The sequence below is a fragment of the Mustelus asterias genome, chromosome 28 (genome assembly GCF_964213995.1).
Source record: "Mustelus asterias chromosome 28, sMusAst1.hap1.1, whole genome shotgun sequence".
Classification (NCBI taxonomy): domain Eukaryota; kingdom Metazoa; phylum Chordata; class Chondrichthyes; order Carcharhiniformes; family Triakidae; genus Mustelus; species Mustelus asterias.
Genome location: NC_135828.1, coordinates 3291013 through 3314193, shown reverse-complemented (window position 1 = coordinate 3314193; position 23181 = coordinate 3291013). Strand labels below are relative to the sequence as shown.

General features: G+C 43.2%; 1 protein-coding gene across 1 annotated transcript in view; it reads left to right on the top strand.

Moving 5' to 3' along the window:
- The window catches only part of col13a1 (collagen, type XIII, alpha 1), a 234378-nt gene that overhangs the window by 120460 nt on the left and 90737 nt on the right, over nt 1-23181 (top strand). Inside the window, exons 6-12 of the mRNA XM_078199346.1 lie at nt 390-416; nt 7775-7825; nt 14098-14133; nt 17644-17670; nt 19027-19053; nt 21748-21774; nt 21886-21912. Of these exons, the coding sequence (XP_078055472.1) occupies nt 390-416; nt 7775-7825; nt 14098-14133; nt 17644-17670; nt 19027-19053; nt 21748-21774; nt 21886-21912 (222 nt within the window). The remainder of the gene's footprint in view (nt 1-389; nt 417-7774; nt 7826-14097; nt 14134-17643; nt 17671-19026; nt 19054-21747; nt 21775-21885; nt 21913-23181) is intronic.

Here is a 23181-nt window from a genome sequence, read left to right as displayed (position 1 = left end):
TGTTGGTGCAGACTCGATGGGCCAAATGGCCTCCTTCTGCACTGTAGGGATTCTATGAATCTATGAACTTGCTGTGGTTTTATTCTTAACGCTGCCTCTGTGAAGTGCCTTGGGAATTTTTTTATCCTTAGTGGAGCTGTATTAATGTAAATTGTTTTATTATTGTCCAGAATGTATGATTATAATGGGTGTAACCTATCGCTATGCTTGCTCGCTTGCCATTTGTTGCAGTATGATCTAATGCATAGACAGATTTTGGCTGCATATATCTTGATGCAGACTGCTTTAGAGATGCTGATAAGTACATTATCTTTTATTTGGTCTAATACTAATCCTCTATTTGTGTCTCTCCTTTACTTCTGCATGCTGTGTTTGCTGTGACTGCCCAGGGTCTAAAGGGGGAACCTGGTGAAGAGGTGAGTCATAGAAGAAAAAGGGAAGCCTGCGCTTCATTTCTATCTGGCAGTATGTTAATCGGATTGCGAAACGCTTCCTGGTCCGCGGGACTGTCTATTAAGGGAGAACAGACAGTTTATTCCAGCTAATCTCAAAATTCAAACTGTGATTTAACTCCAGTGGATGTGGAAGAAACTGAGGAATGTTTGAATTGGGATATAGTTCCAGAGTCGATATCAAACTAAACCATGTATCCTTTCCAGCAACACGTTTTGTAATTCTTATTTTGTAAAGAAACGATTGGAAGTTTATTACGTTTCATTCTTTTTGCTATTTAAACTAGATAAACAAAGCTGAACGGCAATAAGCTTTTGTTTTGGCCATTTTATTATGTTTCCTTTAGAGATGTCACACAGCCTCCATCACTGCCTATTTTTAAACAGGATTTTTCCACCAACGATATTCCACCAAAGTTGTGCTCAATGATACCTTGCTTCCCCTCTTCTGGTTCTATTTTATTTATTTGGTCATGACACGTGGGCATAGCTGGCAAGACCAGTTTTTATTGCCCATCCCTTGAGAAGATGGTGGCGAGCTGCCTTCTCGAACCCCTGCAATCTGTGTAGTGTAGGTACATCCACTGTGCTGTTAGGAAGGGCATCGAAGGATTTTGACCCAGTGGCAGTGAAGCAACGGCGATATATTTCCAAGTTGGGATGGTGGGTGACTTGGAGGAGAACCTGCAGGGGCTGGTGTTCCCATCAGTCTGCTGCCCCTGTCCTTCTAGGTGGTAGAGGTCAAGGGTTTGGAAGGTGCGTCGAAGGAGCCTTGGTGGGTTCCTACAGTGCCGCTTGTAGACAGTACACACTGCTGCCGCCGTGTGTTGTGATGGAGGAAGTGCATGTTGAAGGCAGTGGATTGGTGCCAATCAAGCAGGGCTGCTTTGTCCTGGATGGTGTCGAGCTTCTGGAGTGTTGGCGCTGCACTCATCCAGACAAGTGGGGAGTATTCCATCACACTCCTAACTTCTGTCTAGCAGATGGTGGACTGGCTTTGTTGAGTCAGGAGGTGAGTTACTCACCGCAGGATTCCCAGCCTCTGATCTGCTCTTGTAGCCAGTGTGTTTATAGTGCTGCTCTAGTTCAGTTTCTGGCCAATGGGAACCCCAGGATTTGATGATGGGAGTTCAGTGATGGTTGGGCCATTGCATCTCAAGGGAAGATGGTTGGATTCTCTCTTGTTGGAGATGGTTCGTGAATTGTACTTGTGAATTGTTCAAATTCAATCGGAAACGTGATGAACTGTCTCATCTCTTGAGCGTTTGTCACTCGTTTTATACGAGTGCATTTAGGGAAAGAAATCTGCTGTCCTTACACGGTCTGGCCTACACGTGACTCCAGACTCACAGTAATGCAACTGACTCTTAATTGCCCTATGCAACTGCCACCAACAAGCCACTCAGTTCAAGGGCATTTAAGGGTGGGCAACAAATGCTGACCCAGCCAATGATGCCCACATCCCATATTTTAAAAATTGCAGACTGATTGGCTTGACAGGTAATTGGGGTATTAGATTGGAAGAACGCCCTAACAGAAATATTCATACTCTAATGTTCCACTCCATGGAAAGACCTCCTCTAGACCAAATGTTATCCACAGGCCATTGTCCAGCTTTTGGTGCATCTCTATGGCAACCACTCTCAGGAGTGAGAGATGAACAAGATAGTCACTTCACTCTAACATTTCACTCACAGTCACTTCACTCAAACATTTCACTCACAGACACTTCACTTAAAGGGTGGAGAATCTCTGGAATTCTCTACCCCAGAGTGCAGTGGACACTGGAACACCGAACACATTTCAGGAGGAGATAGATAGGTTTTTAATGAGCAGCGGGGTGAAGGGTTATGGGGAGCGGGGAGGAAGGAGGAGATGAGGCTGAGCTGAGATCAGCCATGATCTTATTGAATGGTGGAGCAGGCTCGAAGGGCTGAATGGCCTACTTCTATTCTTATATTCTCATGTTCCCTGACCTGTCCAGGGAGGTGTACTAAATTCCATAAATAGAGTTCCCAGGGTAGTAACAGGTGAAGGGAAGATTTTGTGTATTTATTGGCCACCACAAGTCTCATTACCTGAATCATTCAATCCCTGTCAGTACTTGCTCTGCTACTTTTAAAAAAAACATAAGAATAGTTAGGAAAGCAAATATCAGTTTGAACCAACAATTTCCAAACCTACGTCCATGCGATCCCACATACCAACTGCAAAGCCTTGGAATATTTGTCAATTGAATGTAAAGAGTCAGTTTTAATTCATAGAAGCATAGAATCATACACTACCGAAGAGGCCCTTTGGCCCATCGAGTCTGCACTGACACATTAGAAACACCTGAACTCCCACCTAACCCCATTTGCCAGCACTTGGCCCTTAGCCCTGAATGTTATGATGTGCCAAGCGCTCATCCAGATACTTTTTAAAGGATGTGAGGCCTCCCACCTCCACCACCCTCCCAGGCAGCGCATTCCAGACCCTCACCACCTTCTGGGTAAAAAGGTTTTTCCAAACATCCTTCCCCTAAACCTCCTGCCCCTGACCTTTAACCTATGGGCCCTCGTGACTGACTCTTCAACTCAGGGGAATAGCTGTTCCCTATCCTCTCTGTCCATGCCTCTCATAACCTTATACTCCACACACAGTCATCAATGTTATTTATATAAATGATGAATAATAGGGGACCCAGCACAGATCCCTGTGATACGCCACTGGACACTGGCTTCCAGTCACTAAAACACCCTTCTGTCATCACCCTCTATCTCCTACAACTGAGCCAATTTTGAATCCACTTTATCAAATTACCCTGTATCCCATGTGAATTTACCTTCTTTACAAGTCTCCCACATGGGACCTTGTCAAAGGCTTAGCTGAAATCGATATACACTACATCGACTGCACTACCCTCATCTACACACCTGGCCACCTCTTCAAAAAATTCAATCAAATTTGTTAGGCATGATCTCTCTCTGACAAAGTCATGCTGACTATCCCTGATCAAGCTTTGCCTCTCCAAGTGGAGATAGATGCTCTCCTTCAGAAGTTTCTCCAATAGTTTCCCTACCACTGACGTGAGACTCACTGGTCTGTAGTTCGCTGGTTTATCTCTACTACCCTTCTTAAAAAGCGGAACCACATTAGCTGTTCTCCAGTCGTCTGGCACCTCCCCGGAGGGAGGCCAGAGAGGAATTGAAAATTGTTGGCTGGGAATATGACAAGATTTGTACTTGACCATTCTGTCTGTCCTGGCTTGATAATTATGTAGAGTGGGTGGAAGAAACTACAAAGAACAAACTGTGACACATCTCTTTGCAAGATGAACACTAGTCTGATTTAGAATAACTTGGAGGGCAGGTATTCTCAAAGACTGTGCATATTATCTTGTTCATCCAAACTTTAACAAATCTTGGCATGAATCCTATTCTTAGTCTAGTCCTGACTTGAGTAGACTATCAGCTTTGATTAGTTCCACCCTAGTAAGAAGGGTGTTCAGGATAAGGCAACCTACCTGGCCCAATGGTAATTAACCAAAGCATAAACAAAAGTTGTCTGGAAGCAATGGTTACTGCAGCAAAGGGTTTGGAACAAACGGTGAGTTTGAGTAAAGCACATTGGCATCAGTTCAAGCCTGAATGATAACATGCTGCAGACTTGTTTTTTTCTGTGGCTGGTTTGATTCATCCTTGTGCAAATAAGCTGGTGAAAGGCAAATCTCTTCAAGAACCAGGCTTGGAAATGAGATCACCATTGTGCGGAAAGGCAAGGCAACCAGAAAGTTTTCTTTCTTTGAAGCACACCTGGCAAAAAGATGATAAATGATTGTTTATGTACCGAAAATCCAAAACTGTTGATCGCAAATGGCACCATGTGGAGTCCTTGTGGCGGACAATTCATTGCAAACCTGAGCTTTCAAATAATTCTGTTCACTAACCTTTTCACAAATGAAACTTTTCACAATGCAGACTGTAACACTAGTTGGTAACTACCCAATATAAATTCAGGGCCTAAAAACAATGCACTTCCTGAAACCACAGCCATAATACAACTGAGCGAACGAGGAAGCAAGAAAAATGTAGATATCAGTGTTTTATATGTTGCAAATTCTAGAACTGTAAATGTAAAGATAAGTTTGTTGATGTTGGTATTTTCTTTCTTTCCTTCAATCTGTAGTTCAGTCCAGTAACTGGTGGTAACACATTCACCCCCTCACACCTCCAGCTGCCACAGACAAAGACGCTTGAACCCATAATGTCCCTTCTCCCAAAATTTACATAGTGAAATAAATGTATTTTAAAATAGTGCCAGTACCAGCAAGTACTTGTGACACAACTGGGATCCATGTTGAAATTGCAGCAAGATGTTATCCAGGATCTGTACCAGGAGTTGTAATATATACTTGGCACATTGTTTCCTGATAATTGATGATGCATTATTCCTAAATGTATGCAATGTCAGTTATCTTGAACAGCCTCAGAAATAAGGGACGTTGAATCCTTTTAAAAGCAAAGTGGTTAGCTGCCTCACAGCGCCAGGAACCCGGGTTCAATTCCCGGCCTCGGGTCACTGTCTGCATGGAGTTTGCACGTTCTCCCCATGTCTGCGTGGGTTTCCTCCGGGTGCTCCGGTTTCCTCCCACACTCCAAAGATGTGCAGGTTAGGTGGATTGGCCATGCTAAATTGCCCCTTAGTGTCTCAAGATGTGTAGGTTAGGAAGATTGGCCATGATAAATTGTCCCAAGATGTATAGGTTATGGGAATTAGTGGGGTTAATAGGTGGAGTTACGACCAGAGGGCCTGGGTAAGATGCTCTGTTGGAGAGTTGGTGCAGACTCGATGGGCCGAATTGCCTCCTCCTGCACTGTAGGGATTCTATGAGCTGTGCTGCCATGATTGACGGACTGTTACAGACAGCTTTAAAACCAGCTGAAAAAGAATCAACACACACACTCTGAAAATAGTATTTAGAGCCGTGCTTCAGGGATAGATCCTGTTATGACCTAATGAAGCTTCATTCCCAACCCCTACAAAGCCATTTAAGCTCCATATTTTATATGATTCATTTATGTACAACTTAACAAATGATTATCAGATCTAAGCAATTTCACCAGTCTGAAACATTCCAGACGTATAACCCATGATCTAATTGTTTATATAAATGATGTTGGAAGTTGGAAACTGTGACACTGTGTCCTGGTTTGCTCAAATTAAGTGAGGATTAGATCATGAGGGGTCATGACTGTCCTGGTCTTCAGATTCTCATTACTGAGTAAAACATGCTACACTGCAAACTGGTAACTGCAACTTTACATTGACCATTATAGAAGTTAGTTCAACCCAGTTTGGGGATCAGAACAGAATTATGACCATTGTGCAACTACCTAACGGTCGATAATTCTGTTGCTTCCCTTAAGGAACTTTTATGTGAGGGTTGTGTTCTGAAGCAAGTTCACTTTGACTGAATTTGCACTTTACTTTACTCTGTGACTGCAACATAGTGTGAATCCCACCACCGCATGTATCATGTGGTAAACTCCACCAATGACATTCTTGTGGTTTCAGCCATAATATAGAGTCATAGAGGTTTACAGCATGGAAACAGGCCCTTCGGCCCAACTTGTCCATGCTGCCCTTTTTTTAAAACCCTAAGCTAGTCCCTCTATACCCATCTTACCCATGTCAGTGTCTAAACGCTTTTTAAAGATATAAATCTTAGTTTACAAGATCTTCCAATGGTTGAGATGCATTACATAAGGTGACACACAGCAGTATACACCAGGAGGTTGCCAGGTCTAACTTGGACCCATGCTGAATCATGTTCACTTCGTTACAGAGGATGATGATAGGAGTACAAGTGATAACGCTCACCTTAGTATCTCCAGGTTAGCAAGGTAGAGGAAACTGGGTTTGACCCTCTAATTGCTACCAAGCTGCTGGGCATATCCATGCAACTGGGACCAGGTAAAGATAGCTAAAGCCTTTGATAGGTTCTGTTGTGATATTGTTTGTGTGCATGCCATTATCATTGGAGAATAGCGCGCTCATGGTATGATGCATAGAATCACATGGTAATAGATTCTGGGAGATCAGTTTAGAAACAAGACTAAGTATGCAGCCTGTCTGCATGGAGACAACACTATACACACCAGTAACGCGGAATCTGTAAAGATGACCAATTAAAAATTCACATTTAAATATATGAATCTCAAGATCCTCATCATTGAGACATCACCGTGTGCAATATTGTAACAGGTTCCATGGTACCCAATGATTCACATGCTCTTTCAGAGGGCTATCACAGACACAACAGGCTGAACGGCCTCTTTCTGTGCTGTAAAACTCGAGGTGGAGTGATGAGAAGATACTGCATATGAAATGGGTGATTTGCCTTTGCAAGATAGGGCGGCATGGTGGCACAGTGGTCAGCACTGCTGCCTCGCAGCGCCAGGGACCCAGGTTCGATTCCCGGCTTGGGACACTGTCTGTGTGGAGTCCGCATGTTCTCCCCATGTCTGCATGGGTTTCCTCCGGGTGCTCCGGTTTCCTCCCACTGTTTGAAAGACATGCTGGTTTGGTGCATTGGTCATGCTCCCTCAGTGTAACCCGAACAGGTACTGGAGTGTGGCGACTAGGGGATTTTCACAGTAACTTCATTGCAGTGTTAATGTAAGCCTACTTGTGACAAATAAATAAACTTTAAACTTTAAAACAGTGAAAGGAACAAGGTGATAAAGGGTGACTGTAACGAGCTCTAACATGCACTATACAAGTGGTCATAGTACAACATAGCCACACGGCCAACCATAAATTAGCAACCAACTCTCTTCATGAGTAATGGCAGTAAATAGTGACCAATGGGGAAGGCAGGCAAAAGAAGAGATTAACAACTTTTAAAAGATTGTAAAAAACAAGCAAATTCATCCCGGATTGTAACCAGTCACAAAGTACTTAAGCTGTGTGTATTGTCAGGAAAATACACCACTTTGTACCTGAAGATCTGGTTACGGAGGATGAAGGGTGCGATGAGTTGCAAATGTCGTACCTGATACAGGACAAAGGAGTGCGGAGCTAAGTTAATGCTTCATGGAGGTGCTTACGTGGAGTTTGGAGTTTGCCAGTATTGACATTCTAACCTCTGTAGAGAGACCCACAAACCGTAGCTACTGAGGGCATGTAGTCAATTTAATCAGAATCTTGGCTAAGATAAGTCCAAGCATCACATAGTAGTTTGTGTCAAGAGACCGTAGATGCAAGAGGAGCTTCACAATAAGCTATCTGTGTGGATTGTAATGGGTGCTTTCTCTGATTGCCTTTTCCTTCTACCACAGGGAGCTCCGGGAGACCCTGGCATCTCAATCATTGGACCCCGTGGCCCTCCTGTGAGTCCTACCTTCCATTACTGATTCCTTGTTTCACATTGTGCTCAGCTGTGATGTGTTCGCTCAAGAAACGGTGGAATATCTACCAGTGCAGCTGTTATGTAGCAGAACTGTCAACAGGTGTAGAAATCTCTTATTGCATGCTGTTATCATAAGTTTTGTTTTCTTTTACTTATTCGATGGTTGTAACATAGTTTATTCAAGGAAGAATTGTGCTTCTTGGTAATCTGTGCAAGATTTCAATATAATAGCTTCATAGAATTTTACAGCATACAGGAGGCCATTCAGCCCATTGTGTCTGCACCGGCTCCCGAAAGAGCTACCCACATGGTCCCGCTCTCCAGCCCCATCTCCACAGCCCTCTAAATTCATCATTTTCAAATAGTATCCAGCTCTCTTTTGAAACCTCCTATGGAATAATCCAGAATCCCTACTGGCATGCCAGAGACGTCAAGATATAATTTACTCTCACATCCTGTTGAATCATCCTTAATTATTTTTTGCTATGAATTCCTTAAAGGAACTGGGTCAAAATCCTGGAAATTCCCTCTCTGACAGCACTGTGTGGGTGTATCTACATTGCACGGACTGCAGCGGTTCAAGAAGGCGGCTCACCACCACCTTTTCAAAGGCAATAGAGGATGGAAAAAAAAGCGAACCTTGCCAATGGCTTTCAAAGGTGTGATAGGGAAGGCATGGAGAAGATGGTTCCACTTGTGGTGGAGACCAATGAAATATCAGATAGTCACCAATGGGGAAGTGAGGAAAAACCTCTTTACCCAGAGAGTGCTGAGAATGGGGAACTTCTTACGATAAAAAGTAGTTGAGGCAAATTATATAAATGCATTTGAGGTAAAGCTAGATGAGGGAGAAATGGATAGAAGGACATGTTCCTAAGGTTCTCTTAAGGTTAACGTGCAGGTTCAGTCGGCAGTTAGGAGGGCAAATGCAATGTTAGCATTCATGTCGAGAGGGCTAGAATACAAGAGCAGGGAATTACTTCTGAGGCTATATAAGGCTCTGGTCAGACCCCATTTGGAGTACTGTGAACAGTTTTGGACCCCATATCTAAGGAAGGATGTGCTGGCCTTGGAAGGGGTCCAGAGGAGATTCACAAGAATGATCCCTGGAATGAAGAGCTTGTTGTATGAGGAACGGTTGAGGACTCTGGGTCTGTACTCGCTGGAGTTTAGAAGGATGAGGGGGATCTTATTGAAACTTACAGAATACTGCGAGGCCTGGATAGATTGGACGCGGAGCGGATGTTTCCACTAGTAGAGAAAGCTAAAACCAGAGGGCACAACCTCAGGCTAAAGGGATGATCCTTTAAAACAGAGATGAGGAGGAATTTCTTCAGCCAGAGAGTGGTGAATCTGTGGAACTCTTTGCCGCAGAAGGCTGTGGAGGCCAAGTCATTGAGTGTCTTTAAGACAGAGATAGATAGGTTCTTGATTAATAAGGGGATTAGGGGTTATGGGGAAAAGGCAGGAGAATGGGGATGAGAAAAATATCAGCCATGATTGAATGGCGGAGCAGACTCGATGGGCCGAGTGGCCTAATTCTGCTCCTATGTCTTATGGTATTATTATGTTGATAGGGTTAAGTGAAGATGGGTGGGAACAAGTTCATGTGGAGCATTAACGCAACATGGACCAGTTGGGCCAAATGACTAATTGCTGTGCTACAAATCCCTCTACCATTCCACTTTCCCTATCTTTGTCATCTCCTCCATCCTTACAGTTATCTGAGCTCCCGGGTCTCTTCCATTTAAGGCCTCTCACATATCTCTGTTTGCAACCATGCCTTCAACTACCCAGGCCTTAAATCTCTCTTCCAATCTATCCCTTTGGTCATTGTCCAAAAAACTCCTCCTCAGGCTCCTTAGTTTGGTAATGCTGATGAATCACCATGGGATGTGTAATTACACTTTAACGGCGCTATAGAAATGCAAGTTGTTGATGGGGAAAAGGGAAAAATATTAATTTTCCCCATGTCCTATCAAATCCTTCCTGATGAAAATTTGAAATATTGCTGACAATGTTTAGGATGGAAAGTAATCTGTATTTTGTGCCATAGATTGCTAAAGTTATGTGTTTGTCTTTTGTGAAAAGGCCCCATTTCAGGAGCCGGAGATTTTTTTGACTTACTAACCTTGTTCAGAAGAAAAACAAAAATCAGAACGCAAAAGCAACAGAATTTGGGAATGTATTTTCTTCCAATAATTAATGGTAGCAAACAAGTAGGTTAGATTACCAAGTCTTCATTGCTGCTTTATCCCCATCTGTACTTATTTTACTGAAATTATTGGACAAAGGGAAACACAGTTCCTCGTTTTCAAACCTATAACTTGCATCACATCAAATTAACCCAAAATTACTGGAGAAATTACAGTTTTATGAAGTTACATTTTGAACAATTGGTTGATAATGAAAGAGCTTTTTGGCCATACTTAATTTACATTTGATAATACATTTACCATTTGTCCGACAGTTGGTCATAGAATTACATGTTCCTTGAAGTTTCCAGCTCATGTGTAATGTGGTTTTAGTGCCAGTGTGATGTCAGGTATTTAGGCTGTACATTCCAAAGACTGGCAAATTGTATCTAACAGCATATCCTAGTCACTGTTCGCAATGGGCAAGGTACAGACAGTATCCGTCGAGGCCATGCTTACAAAGCTCAAAATACCATGTCCAATATTAGATACGATTCTGCGATTGGGCAACATTTACTAAATAATCCTCAGTGTGCTAAGAGCTACATTGACAACCAATTGAAGATAGTCAGTTGGGCGTGCAGTGTGGCACAGTTGTTTGTACTAGAGGCCATATATATTAATACATAGGGCTCTTCATATAGACAGAAAGAACAGGTACACACATTGCATCTGTTTCAGCTAAGCAAAATAAGTGACAGCCATTTGCTGATTCATTCCTCAAGGCGATGCCTTGACCAATCAGGATAAAGCTGCCAGGTTTAAATTTTAAACAACGCTTGGCAGTTAGCTGCTGCATTCTCTAATGCAATGTCTCTACCAATTAGAAACCACTTGCCAAACAATCGGCACTCTCTTCTCCGACAAAAATTGTTGTTTCCCCTCGTACTGGTAATGTTGAGTCCAAGAACAAAAGCTTTGACATGTCCCTTTTTTCAGCAATACTCTGATTGTCCTTGCGAGTGAGTACATCTTTAAAGTTTATTTATTAGTGTCACATGTAGGCTTACATTAACACTGCAGTGAAGTTACTGTGAAAATCCCCTAGTTGCCATACTCCGTTGCCTGTTCAGGTACACTGAGGGAGAATTTAGCCAAATCACCTAACCAGCACATCTTTGGACTGTGGGAGGAAACCAGAGAACCCAGAGGAAACCCACGCAGACACAGAGAAAACATGCAGACTCTGCACAGACAGTGACCCAAGCCGGGAATTGAACCTGGGTTGCTGGCGCTGTGAGGCAGCAGTGCTAACCCCTGTGCCACAGTGCAGCCCATTCATCTTACGATGAACAGAGGATTTGTGACTAAGTGCATTGCAGCAGAAAAGTAAAAGCCTTGCTATATTCAATCGCTGCTTGGGTTTCCTTATGTCCACAGAGCATGGTGCCGTGCCTTTAAAGGAGTCACTAAGAGTGGACATGTCAATGTGCCAGAAAAGGCATCATCTTTTTACAGATGAGAGGAAAGGATTTCATTTCTTTGATATGTTATTTCCGGTTTGAAAATACCAGAAAGAATTGATTTATTTGTGGCGTTTTTCACTCTCATCGAGCTTCAGTCAGGACTGCAGAAATGTGACAACATAGTTTGACCATCTGGTTTTGCAGTTAGCCATCAAGTGGCGTGATAAACCATTGCTAATGGGGAACAGCTTGAAACCCAGTGACTTGCTCTTGCATTCTGCATTTGACAAATAACAAACAGAGAAGAGGCCCTCCTGTCTCCAAAGGAAGCTGCCTTTCTCCCATCACCTTGATTACAATGAATTTAAGCTTGTCTTCAGATATGACAGTGTCGCGGGAGAGAGGAGGTTACACAGTGAACCAGTCATCTACAGAAAGCATTGCTTGAAGAATATGCTTGTCACACAGTATCCCATCTTTAGGGCATCTTGAAAAGCCACTTTAATTTTTTAAAATCTTACATGATTACTTGAAGTCTTTGCAAAGAGCAGTTGCATTGGAAGTGACTTATTAATCCTTCAAAAGCCAAGATTAAACCTAATTTCCGTGCAATCTCTTGTTAGTAATTTGAAAAGTTGTGGCACACACATGCTACTTTTAGAAAGGTTAGATCTCAGAGTTCTGACATTATGTTGAGATTACAACACTGTAAATATAGCACTGAACAGGGATAATGAAACTGCAACTTAACTTAATTATACTGTCACACAAATGCCTGCGGCTGATTTCAATAGCTGTCTTTTGAACAATAAAGGGCAACAAGTCTTCCCTGATTATTCAGCTAGTTCAGACCAGCACGCTTGAGGTTTGATTTCTCTCAATGATGCTGGGTTAACTGTGACAAGGCGCTACAATTGGCCTTTGTACCCTGAGTTAGGTGGGCAAAATCAACTAGCGATTCTATTTCTGTTCCAAGTACCACTGTCTGCAGTGTACACATTAGACACAGCCTAGATTGAACTGTGATGCAATGTCTTCCAGTAGTGAATAGTTTGCCAATATGGCCTGTCTTAGTTGCAGATTTATGATCACTTAGATGAGAATTCTTGGTGTGGATTGGCTATATTTTCCAATTCCGCTACAGTGAACAGAGATTTGACTGGCCGCTAAATTCTCCGACCTCGCTGCCGCGGGAGCGTGGCGTGGACAGGCGGTAAGATCGTGCCCGTTGTTTAATTTTTAAAAATCTTTGAGAATACAGAGCTTCTATAAGTTTCAAGAATATACTTAACTTTCTTTTGAACTAATGAAGGATCGATAATGTGTGTCGCAGTGCAGGTTGAGATATCGGACTCCACGTTATGTGTGGATCCTCGCATGGCAGGGGTGCAAGTCAAATTTGTGTGAGAGCCCAGGATTTTCCATCCATTAAGTGGTCCTTTAATCCCTTAAAATACCCTCAATAAACTTGAGCTTTTCCAAAACTCTACTCCCCATATCCTCCCTTACATTTCATTCGTCACCCCCTGCACCTGCGCCCCCCCCCCCCCCCCCCCCCCCCCCCAGGGAATATGGTCAAGTTGTGACTAACAACAGCTGAAACTGCTCCTAATTGGGGAAAGGTTAGGGCACATTTGGGTGGGGTCGGAGGAGTTATATGGAAAGGAAAAGTACTTTGCACTTCCGTTGTATTGAGTTTTTGTCAGCATTCCCAGCTCCCCCATCGGCTCCTGGCCACCACCACACGTAAATTAATCCTCCATGAGGCTCCCACTGGGGCAAACCCCTTAGCACAGGTTTGCACTGCCAGGTTGTCATGAGTGTGGTGCCAACCTGTGCCAAGGGGCAGTGCCACAGAGCATTGCCAAGCCACTGCCTGGCATGAGCCCCCCCCCCCCCGGGCCGGGCGGTTCTACTTACCTTTCTGCCCCTGGGAGCCCGGCAGATACCCATCTATTGGTCTAGGAATACTTACTGGAGAAATAGGGTTAAATGAGTTGACATTGCGCTGCTCCAGAACCCTGTAATGAATATAATGATGGTGAGAAGGACTTTTGATGACTTGCACTGACCATAAGGCAGAGGAGCAGAATTAGGCCACTCGGCCCATCGAGTCTGCTCTGCCATTCAATCATGGCTGATATTTTTCTCATCCCCATTCTCCTGCCTTTTCCCCATAACCCCTGATCCCCTTATTAATCAAGAACCTATCTATCTCTGTCTTAAAGACATTCAATGACCCGGCCTCCACAGCCTTCTGTGGCAAAGTGTTCCACAGATTCACCACTCGCTGGCTGAAGAAATTCCTCCACATCTCTGTTTTAAAGGATCGTCCCTTTAGCCTGAGGTTGTGGCCTCTGGTTCTGAGAACTGTGTGTGCAATGGCGAAAATATTCCCATTGTGAAATCCCTGACACAATTGCACACTTTCTCACCTTGATAGGATCTAGTACGCATTCTAAGAAATAATTCCTGTTTGTCTTTTAATACAGTAAGTTGTGTGAATTCACTAGTTGTTTCGAAAACTTGAATTGAGAAGAAAAATCAGAACTAGTGAACCTTGCTTTGTGCTGTAATATAGAACCAAGAACAAGGTGGATTAAGATTGGATTAATTTTTTTTCCCACTTGTGTTTTTTATCTTTAATCTAGGGTCAACCAGGAGCAAGAGGTTTTCCAGGATATCCGGTGTGTTGATGTTTGAAAGACTATTTCCTTGGAATTTCTTTTGTTAATCGTTCAATAATACTGTAATCGCTTGATCAGACAATGAGATTTGGTTTTTGTGTGTACAATCGACCAGCTTTCGTGAATGAATGGTTATGCTGAGAGGGATTGTTATATTCTACCACTACTAGTGCTCTAGAGTTACAAGTGGCTAAGTGGTACAAGTTGTTCATGTATTTATACTGTTTGATCATTACGTTTATGTTGCTGTAAATTAAGAAACTAGCTCACTACACTTACAGCTATTTTCTAATGTTTTGGAGTTCCATCCTAATCAACTTCATTGAGCATCCACACTAAAGACTCAGCAGCAAATGCCCTTATTTAACACTCCTGCGAAGTGCCTTGGGACATTTTTACCACAATGAAGGCACATTGTCAATGCAAGTAGCTATTGTCAAATTATCCCTTTGTTCATACAAAGCGTATTGCGACACTGTGCAGATTGTACATACATGAAAGATGATTATGATTCTGCACCACTCGAGAGCAGAGGCTGGAAAGAGTTGTAGATCAGAGACAGGACTGCTACATCATCTTCCATCCATATTGCCGCCCATCGTGGCTTCTATTATGGACGTAGACTTGTCAAACTGTATTAAGTCTTCGGAGGCAGAAACCCCTTCACCAAAATCCCTTTGTTTACAACTCTAACAGCAGTATGCAGAGTGCTGTCAGTCTATCTCTGGGGGTGTCAGAGGAACTGACACTCTCGGTTACGTACAAGGCAAAGACTCCCTAATTGGTCCATCAATTGGATCCTTAATCAGGGAGTTCATACCCTAATGGCCTGATTGGAGTCATTACAAGAATCATTCCTATAATATATCCCACTTCAACAACACGCTGATACTTTCCAGTATGTTTGGACTTTAAACAGTCCAATGGTTGTGTTTAATAGCACAAGAAAATAAAGGTTATTAATTTTAACTTCACTGCCTTAGTGCTGTAAAGAGGTGTGCATGCACAAAGTGCCTTTTCACTGTCCCAAAAATGTCCCAATTCACTTTGCATGTGATGAGTTCATTGAATGCACCGTGACTTTTGTGCTTGGCAGATAGCAGTGAGTTTAATGACTAGTTTTCTATTTGTGAAACCAGTGTTGACGAATGGAATTAAAAGCCTGTTTCAGATTTCTAAACTCAACCTTAATGGCTGAAAACTAAACCTGCAATCTTAAGTTGATTTGTCAAAGCTTCTATAGAGATATCTAATAATACTTACTTGGGTTGCTGTAAAGTGCGCAAGCTCTTCATAAACGAAAGCTTACTAATGTGAGTCTGGATATTCTACTGGCAAATATCTTTGATCACTGCTACAGAGCGATGTGAGAAGCAACAAGATATATGGTTTATAAAAGATACTGCAATTAGTGTAAGAATGGGAAGCAACAGAGTAAAATATTCACAGTAAAGAGTAATTTGAGGATCTTAGCATCAGCATATAAAGAGCCATTTTTGGCATTTAAGAGTTGAATGTGAAGTTGGTCCTACATTGAATGATGGATCGGAAGCTGATGAAATAAAGGATGAGTTTACTGAACGTTGGGCAGAATTTTCTGTGCAACCTGCCCGTGTTTTGCGAAGGCAGCAGCCCCACCCCCAGCATTGGCCGGTATGGGATCTTCGACCATTTTCCACATAGAAATCATAGAAACCCTACAGTGCAGAAGGAGGCCATTTGGCCCATCGAGTCTGCACCGACCACAATCCCACCCAGGCCCTACCCCTACATATTTTACCCGCTAATCCCTCTAACCTATGCATCTCAGGACTCTAAGGGGCAATTTTTAACCTGGCCAATCAACCTAACCCGCACATCTTTGGACTGTGGGAGGAAACGGAGCACCCGGAGGAAACCCACGCAGACACGAGGAGAATGTGCAAACTCCACACAGACAGTGACCCGAGCCAGGAATCGAACCCGGGACCCTGGAGCTGTGAAGCAGCAGTGCTAACTACTGTGCTACCGTGCCGCCCATGGCCCAACCAACATGGTTTCAAGTTGAGTGCACCCTTTGCCACTGGGAAACCCACAGCAGGGATGCGCCATTGGCAGCAGCGGAAGATCTCACCGGTGTGAACAGCTGGAGAGTTTTGCCTCTGTTCCTGTTTTACTAATTCATTACCAAGGTTCAGGCAAATAACACTCGATTTGTGAATTTATGAGAGATTTGAATTCTGTGCTGTGGATAAACTTTTGGTAACATTCCTTTACCACAGAAGAATGAGGGGAGATCTTATTGCAACATATAAGATTATGAAGGGAATAGATAAGATTGAAGCAGGGAAGTTGTTTCCACTGGCGTGTGAAATTAGAACTAGGCGGCCTAGCCTCAAAATAAGGGGAAGCAGATTTAGAACTGAGTTGAGGAGGAACTTCTTCACACAAAGGGTTGTGAATCTGTGGAATTCCCTGCCCAGTGAAGCAGTTGAGGCTACCTCGTTGAATGTTTTTAAGGCAAGGATAGATACATTTTTGAAACAGTAAAGGAATTAAGGGTTATGGTGAGCGGGCGGGTAAGTGGCGCTGAGTCCATGAAAAGATCAGCCATGATCTTATTGAATGGCGGAGCAGGCTCGAGGGGCCAGATGGCCTACTCCTGCTCCTAGTTTTTATGTTCTTATGTTACCTGTAATGTTGCCTTAATAATGAATGGTCTGCCACAGAGACGGGAACATGCACGCGCGCACACGCACACCCAACAAGTAGCTAATGAGACTGTAAGCGAGGGGAATAGTGAGCATATAGTAGGAGTAAGAGAGCTGAGATTGTGCATTGAATAGTTGAATACAAGAATCTTGTGTACACCTTGATACTTGTTGGACCATATTCCATTTCTTGAAGGAAAGCCTGTGTTTATTGTAAAATGTGAATGGCACTGATTTCTATTTACCCCAACTGAAATGCAACAGTGTTTCAAATATCTGCTTGTGTGCATTTCATTGGCTCACACCTTCAGTAAAGTGTTAAGTGAGCAGAGGTTGAGTGTGAGTAAAGTACCTGAACTTGCGCCAAAGTGGAAGAAGTGCATTTTAACAGCTCGCGTTGTCAGAACTGATTCACCGTGTCACACGTTGATTTCTTGCCAGCTGTATTTTGTACAATTTGCCAAGCAGCTTCCGTTTGTTTTTCTTTTATGGTGAACATATTGAAACAATAAAACTGAACCAGGTTTGAGCGTGCTTTACACACTTCACTACCAGCTGATGGGAGCCATTTAAAACTGCATCTTAACAAAAGGACTGGCTGTTAAACCAGTCAGTAATGGAGCAATGATGTCCTCTGCTTTAGTGTTTGTGCTGCTAACGATTCCATTGCTGAATTTTCATTTAACCTTTCATTCAACTAATTCATTGTCATGTCGACGGTTCAATCTTTTCTATATTGGCACCCTTTCCAATTGATTTTTATGCTCTGATGCAGTTCATTCATATTTTTATATTCACTAACATTTGATTTATTTTGAAGGGTCCGATAGGGTTGGATGGAAAATCAGTGAGTATATTATGTATTTTTTTCTAATTTATTTCTCTAAGGTAATTCAGCAATAACAGTGGCAGGGTGGCACAGTGGTTTGCACTGCTGCCGCACAGCGCCAGGGACCCAGGTTCGATTCTTGGCTTGGGTCACTGTCTGTGTGGAGTTTGCATGTTCTCCCCGTGTCTGCGTGGGTTTCCTCCGGGTGCTCCGGTTTCCTCCCACAGTCTGAAAGACGTGCTGGTTAGGGTGCATTGACCCCGAACAGGCGCCGGACTGTGGCGACTGGGGAATTTCACAATAACTTCATTGCAGCGTTAATGTAAGCCTTACTTGTGACGAATAGATTAATTTTAACTCTTCCAGTTTGTTGCTTCAAATACCTTATTTGTCTATCATTGGTTTTCCCAATGGAGTGACTTGCTCGGCCACTTCATGGGGCATTAGGAAGGTGAAATTGAGCCTGTACCATGTGCAAAATGGACGACAAGGAATTAGAAGACTGTTTTCCCCCCAGCTTCATTTCCTGTTCCATTTTACACTACAACACCAGATCAATTGCCCCTCCCACCCCCCAAGAGTCAACCATGTAATGTAGGATGGGAGTTACAAGTGGGCCAGATCAGGCAGAGTGGCACAATCGGAAAATCCCTTGGGATTTTTGCTTGTTTCACTTTCTCAATCCCACGAATTGCTTTGGCCAGATTTGAACGCGCAGCCTCTGTGTTATTAGCCAGCTGACATGCCTTGATATGGTCAAAATGTCCTCTGCTTGAAGCTCTTAGATTATCAGTGTTGTGATCTTTGGCCGTAATACTGAGTCCCGTAAATGTCTGAACCCTTATCTCTGGATCAATATAACTGATGAGATCAGAATAGTGACCAAAGCAAATCAGATGGGTTGCTGATCTGATATCACTGAATGTGAACGTTCCAGAGGTCTTGGCTGATTGAGTTTAGAATTGTTTGGGGGTTTTTTTTATTGGTTAAGTAGGCTTTTCTCCCTTTTTGGTTTTTATTTGGGGGACGGCTGTCTTTGTGGCGGTTTTTATTAAGTGTACCAGTTAACAAAATGTTATTGAACTGGGGGATTTTGCAGTAACTTCATTGCAGTGTTAATGTAAGCCTTACTTGTGACGAATAAATAAACTTAAAACTTACTTGAAATGAGGAAACCATTGAATATGCGATTGTGGGTGATCAGAGATGTAATAGTCCAAATGTTACTCTCATGTTGCAGACTTCAATCGAACAAAGCAGCACTTGCGTCGATGACATTGTTATCCAATTTTCACGAGATGTTAGGAGTTGTTGGGGGGGATGAAATAAATAAAGTAAATATTATTAATTATCATTCTATTTCTGTCATTTCAGGGAAAGGCTGGTCCTAAAGGTGACATGGTAAGACTGGAAACAAAATGTTTAATTTTTTAAAAATCGCAAAGTGCTAAGAATGGACATCCGGGCCATTGGCAGCTGACATATAAAACAAGTTAACATATCTGATGCAGATTCTCTCCGTGTTATTCAGTGTATATCCAACACTTACTATTTCAGATTTTAGGCATGGTAGTTTTGTTTCAAATAAGCAGGCATGACATATAATTAAATACGGGGACATTTTATTGCAGCTGTAAGATATTAAATAATGTGGGTCACATTTTTTAACCAGTGCTTGTGATGTGGTTAAAATACAAAATGGGGTATTCAATATAAGAACATAAGAACTAGGAGCAGGAGTAGGCCATCTGGCCCCTCGAGCCTGCTCCGCCATTCAATAAGATCATGGCTGATCTTTTCATGGACTCAGCGCCACTTACCCGCCCACTCACCATAACCCTTAATTCCTTTACTGTCCAAAAATGTATCTATCCTTGCCTTAAAAACATTCAATGAGGTAGCCTCAACTGCTTCACTGGGCAGGGAATTCCACAGATTCACAACACTTTGTGTGAAGAAGTTCCTCCTCAGCTCAGTCCTAAATCTGCTTCCCCTTATTTTGAGGCTATGCCCCCTAGTTCTAGTTTCACCCGCCAGTGGAAACAACTTCCCTGCTTCTATCTTATCTATTCCCTTCATAATCTTATGTTTCTATAAGATCTCCCCTCATTCTTCTAAATTCCAATGAGTATAGCCTCAGTCTCTTCTCATAAGCCAACCCTCTCAACTCCAGAATCAACCCAGTGAATCTCCTCTGCACCCCCTCCAGTGCCAGTATGTCCTTTCTCAAGTAAGGAGACCAAAACTGTACACCGTACTCGAGGTGTGGCCTCACCAGCACCTTATACAGCTGCAACATAAACTCGCTGTTTTTAAACTCCATCCCTCTAGCAATGAAGGACAAAATTCCATTTGCCGCCTTAATTACCTGCTGCACCTGCAAACCAAGTCCTTGAGATTCCTGCACAAGGACACCCAGGTCCCTCTGCACAGCAGCATGTTGCAATTTTGTACCATTTAAATAATTGTCCATTTTGCTGTTATTCGTTTCAAAATGGATGACCTCACATTTACCAACATTGTACTCCATCTGCCAGACCCTCGCCCACTCACTTAGATTATCTATATCCCTTTGCAGACTTTCAGCGTCCTCTGCACACTTGCTCTTCAATCCATCTTAGTGTCATCTGCGAATTTTGACACACTACACTTGGTATATACGCTACATGACCAACACAATTTTCCGTCCATTCTTTTAGTTAGGCCGCACTTGGAATATAGTGTTCAATTCTGGTCGCCACACTACCAGGAGGATGTGGAGGCTTTGGAGAGGGTACAGAAAAGATGTACCAGGATGTTGCCTGGTATGGAGGGCATTAGCTATGAGGAGAGGTTGGAGAAACCTGGTTTGTTCTCACTGGAACGACGGAGGTTGAGGGGCGACCTGATAGAAGTCTGCAAGATTTTGAGGGGCATGGACAGAGTGGATAGTCAGAAGCTTTTTCCCAGGGTGGAAGAGTCAATTAATAGGGGGCATAGGTTTAAGGTGCGAGGGGCAAGGTTTAAAGGAGGCAGGTTTTTTACACAAAGGGTGGTGGGTGAGAACTCGTTGCCGGGGGAGGTAGTGGAAGCAGATACGATAGTGACTTTTAAGGGGCGTCTTGACAAATACATGAATAGGATGGGAATGGAGGGATATGGTCCCCGGAAGGGTAGGGGGTTTTGGTTCAGTCGAGCAGCATGGTCAGTGCAGACTTGGAGGGCCGTAGGGCCTGTTCCTGTGCTGTAATTTTCTTTGTTGTTCTTTGTTCTTTGTTTTATATAATAGACAGTAAACAATTCAGTTGTTACAACCCAGCCAATACCCCTAATATGAGCTGCCCCCAGTGAAAGTCTGTAACAGCATGAAATAATTAATATTTCATCCAATCAGCTAAAATTTTGAAAGGTTGTTGATGATTAAAATTATTTCTCAGACCTTTTACCCAGAGGGTGGTGATGGTCTGGAATGTGCTGCCTAGGAGGGTGGTGGGGGAAGATTGCCTCACATCCTTAAAAAAGTACCTGAGCACTTGGCACATCATAACAGACAGGGCAATGGGCCAAGTGCTGGCAGATGGGGTTAGGCTGGAGTTCAGGGGCAGGATTTTATGGCCTCGCTCAGGCGAGATTGGAAAATCCTGCCCGAAACCAACGGAGATTTCCGTGCTGAGAATCGGGGCAGGAAAGGTGGTAGAATTTTGGAGCAGGTGTTCTGAATGTGTCAGTGTAGACTCGATGGGCCAAAGGGCCTCTTCTGCACTGCGTGATTCTATGATTCTTTTGGAAAGTATTTTGAAGTTTTTGAAAAGGTCACCTTGGGTCAGCGTAGAGTATATGGCTGAATAGCCTCCTTCTGTCTTGTAACCAGTATCTCATTTCCCAAAGGAACATTTGCCAATTCACTATTGCCAATTCCTTCCAAATATTTGAATGAAGTTATAGGTAACATTCTCTCCATCCTTCCTGTACTGTCCCCAGTTCTGACACATCCTGATGATCATTCTATGCAGGATTATAAAAACATGCTCTTACATTTTAAAGGAGTAAAACTCACAATCCACTCAGCTGTTTATTGCAACCCTGAGAGTTGTTTCTTTTTCCATTCTCCCACAGGGTTTGCCTGGCCCAAAAGGTGAAAAGGTAAGCAAGCCTTCCAGATTGTAATCTATACAGTTTGATAAGTTTTAAGACTATATAGACAGTGGGCAAATTCCCTAACGTTCTTCATCTGTTCATATTGATTTCCAAAAGGGGGACCCCGGGCAAAAAGGAGAAAAGGTAAGTTGTGATTCTGAATTAAACATTAAACACATATTAAGCAATGAGATTGAAAGCTCTGCAAGGCTATAACCAGAAGCCATTGATTGATCTCTGGGCTGCAGGGAGGTTTGTAGTGGACTTCCCCAAGGGTCGGTTTTGGAACCCTCGCTTTTCCTGATATATGTTAATGATCTAAACCTTGATGTGCAGGGGGCGAGTTCAAAGTATGTGGAAGGTACAAAACTTGGAAGCATTGTAAACTGTGAAGAAGACAGTGCAGAACTTCAAAAGAACATAGACAAGTTGGTGGAGTGGACAGATAGATGGTAGATGAAGTTCAATGTGGAGAAGTGTGAGGTGATTCATTTTGGTGGGAAGAACATAGAGAGACAATATAAAATAAAGAGTACAACTCTAAAGGGTGTTTCAGAGCAGAGGGAGCTGGGTGTATGTGTGCAGAGATCATTAAAGGTGGAAGGACAGGTGGAGAAAGTAGTTAATAAAGCATATAGTATCCTAAGCTTTAAGTAGCAAGTCACCATAGTCCCAGATGACCATAGGTTGACTGGTGGTGATTTAACCTGAGGAGCACCACACCTCCGGTGAGGGGCAAGGTTGAGAAGGCAGGGCCTTCACGAATAACCTCAGCCGGTGCAGGAATTGAACCCACGTTGTTGGCATCGCTCTGCATCATGAACCAGCCAAGTGAACTAACCGACTCCTAGGCTGGAATCTTGCCTCAGTTCACGCCAACAGGATTTTCTGGATTTGGCTGGGTGCCAAGTTCTCCGTCCTCACTTGCAGTGGCGGCGGGTGTTAATGGCCGGTAAGGTCACAGCCCTAGGCTTTATGAATAGGGGCATTGAGCACAACAGCAAGGAAGCTATGCTGAACTGGTTAGGCCTCAGCTGGAATATTGTGTATGGTTCTGGGTGCCACATTATAGGGAGGATGTGAACATGTTGGAGATGGTGCAGAAGAGGTTTACAGGGATGAGAAAGTTCAGTTATGAGATTGATTGGAGAGCTTGGGACTGTTCTCCTTGGAGGGAAGAAAGCTAAGAGGAGATTTGATAGAGATTTGACGAGGCTGGACAGAGCAGATACTGTTCCCAGTTGTAAAAGAATCAAGAACGAGACGGCAGAGATTTAAATTGTTTTGCAAAAGAAGCAAATGTGATGTGAGAAGAACTTTTTTCACACAGCTAGTGGTTTGGGTCTGGAACACTCTGCCTGGAAGTGTGGCAGAGGCAGGTTCAATCGAGGCATTCGAGAGGGCATTAGATGA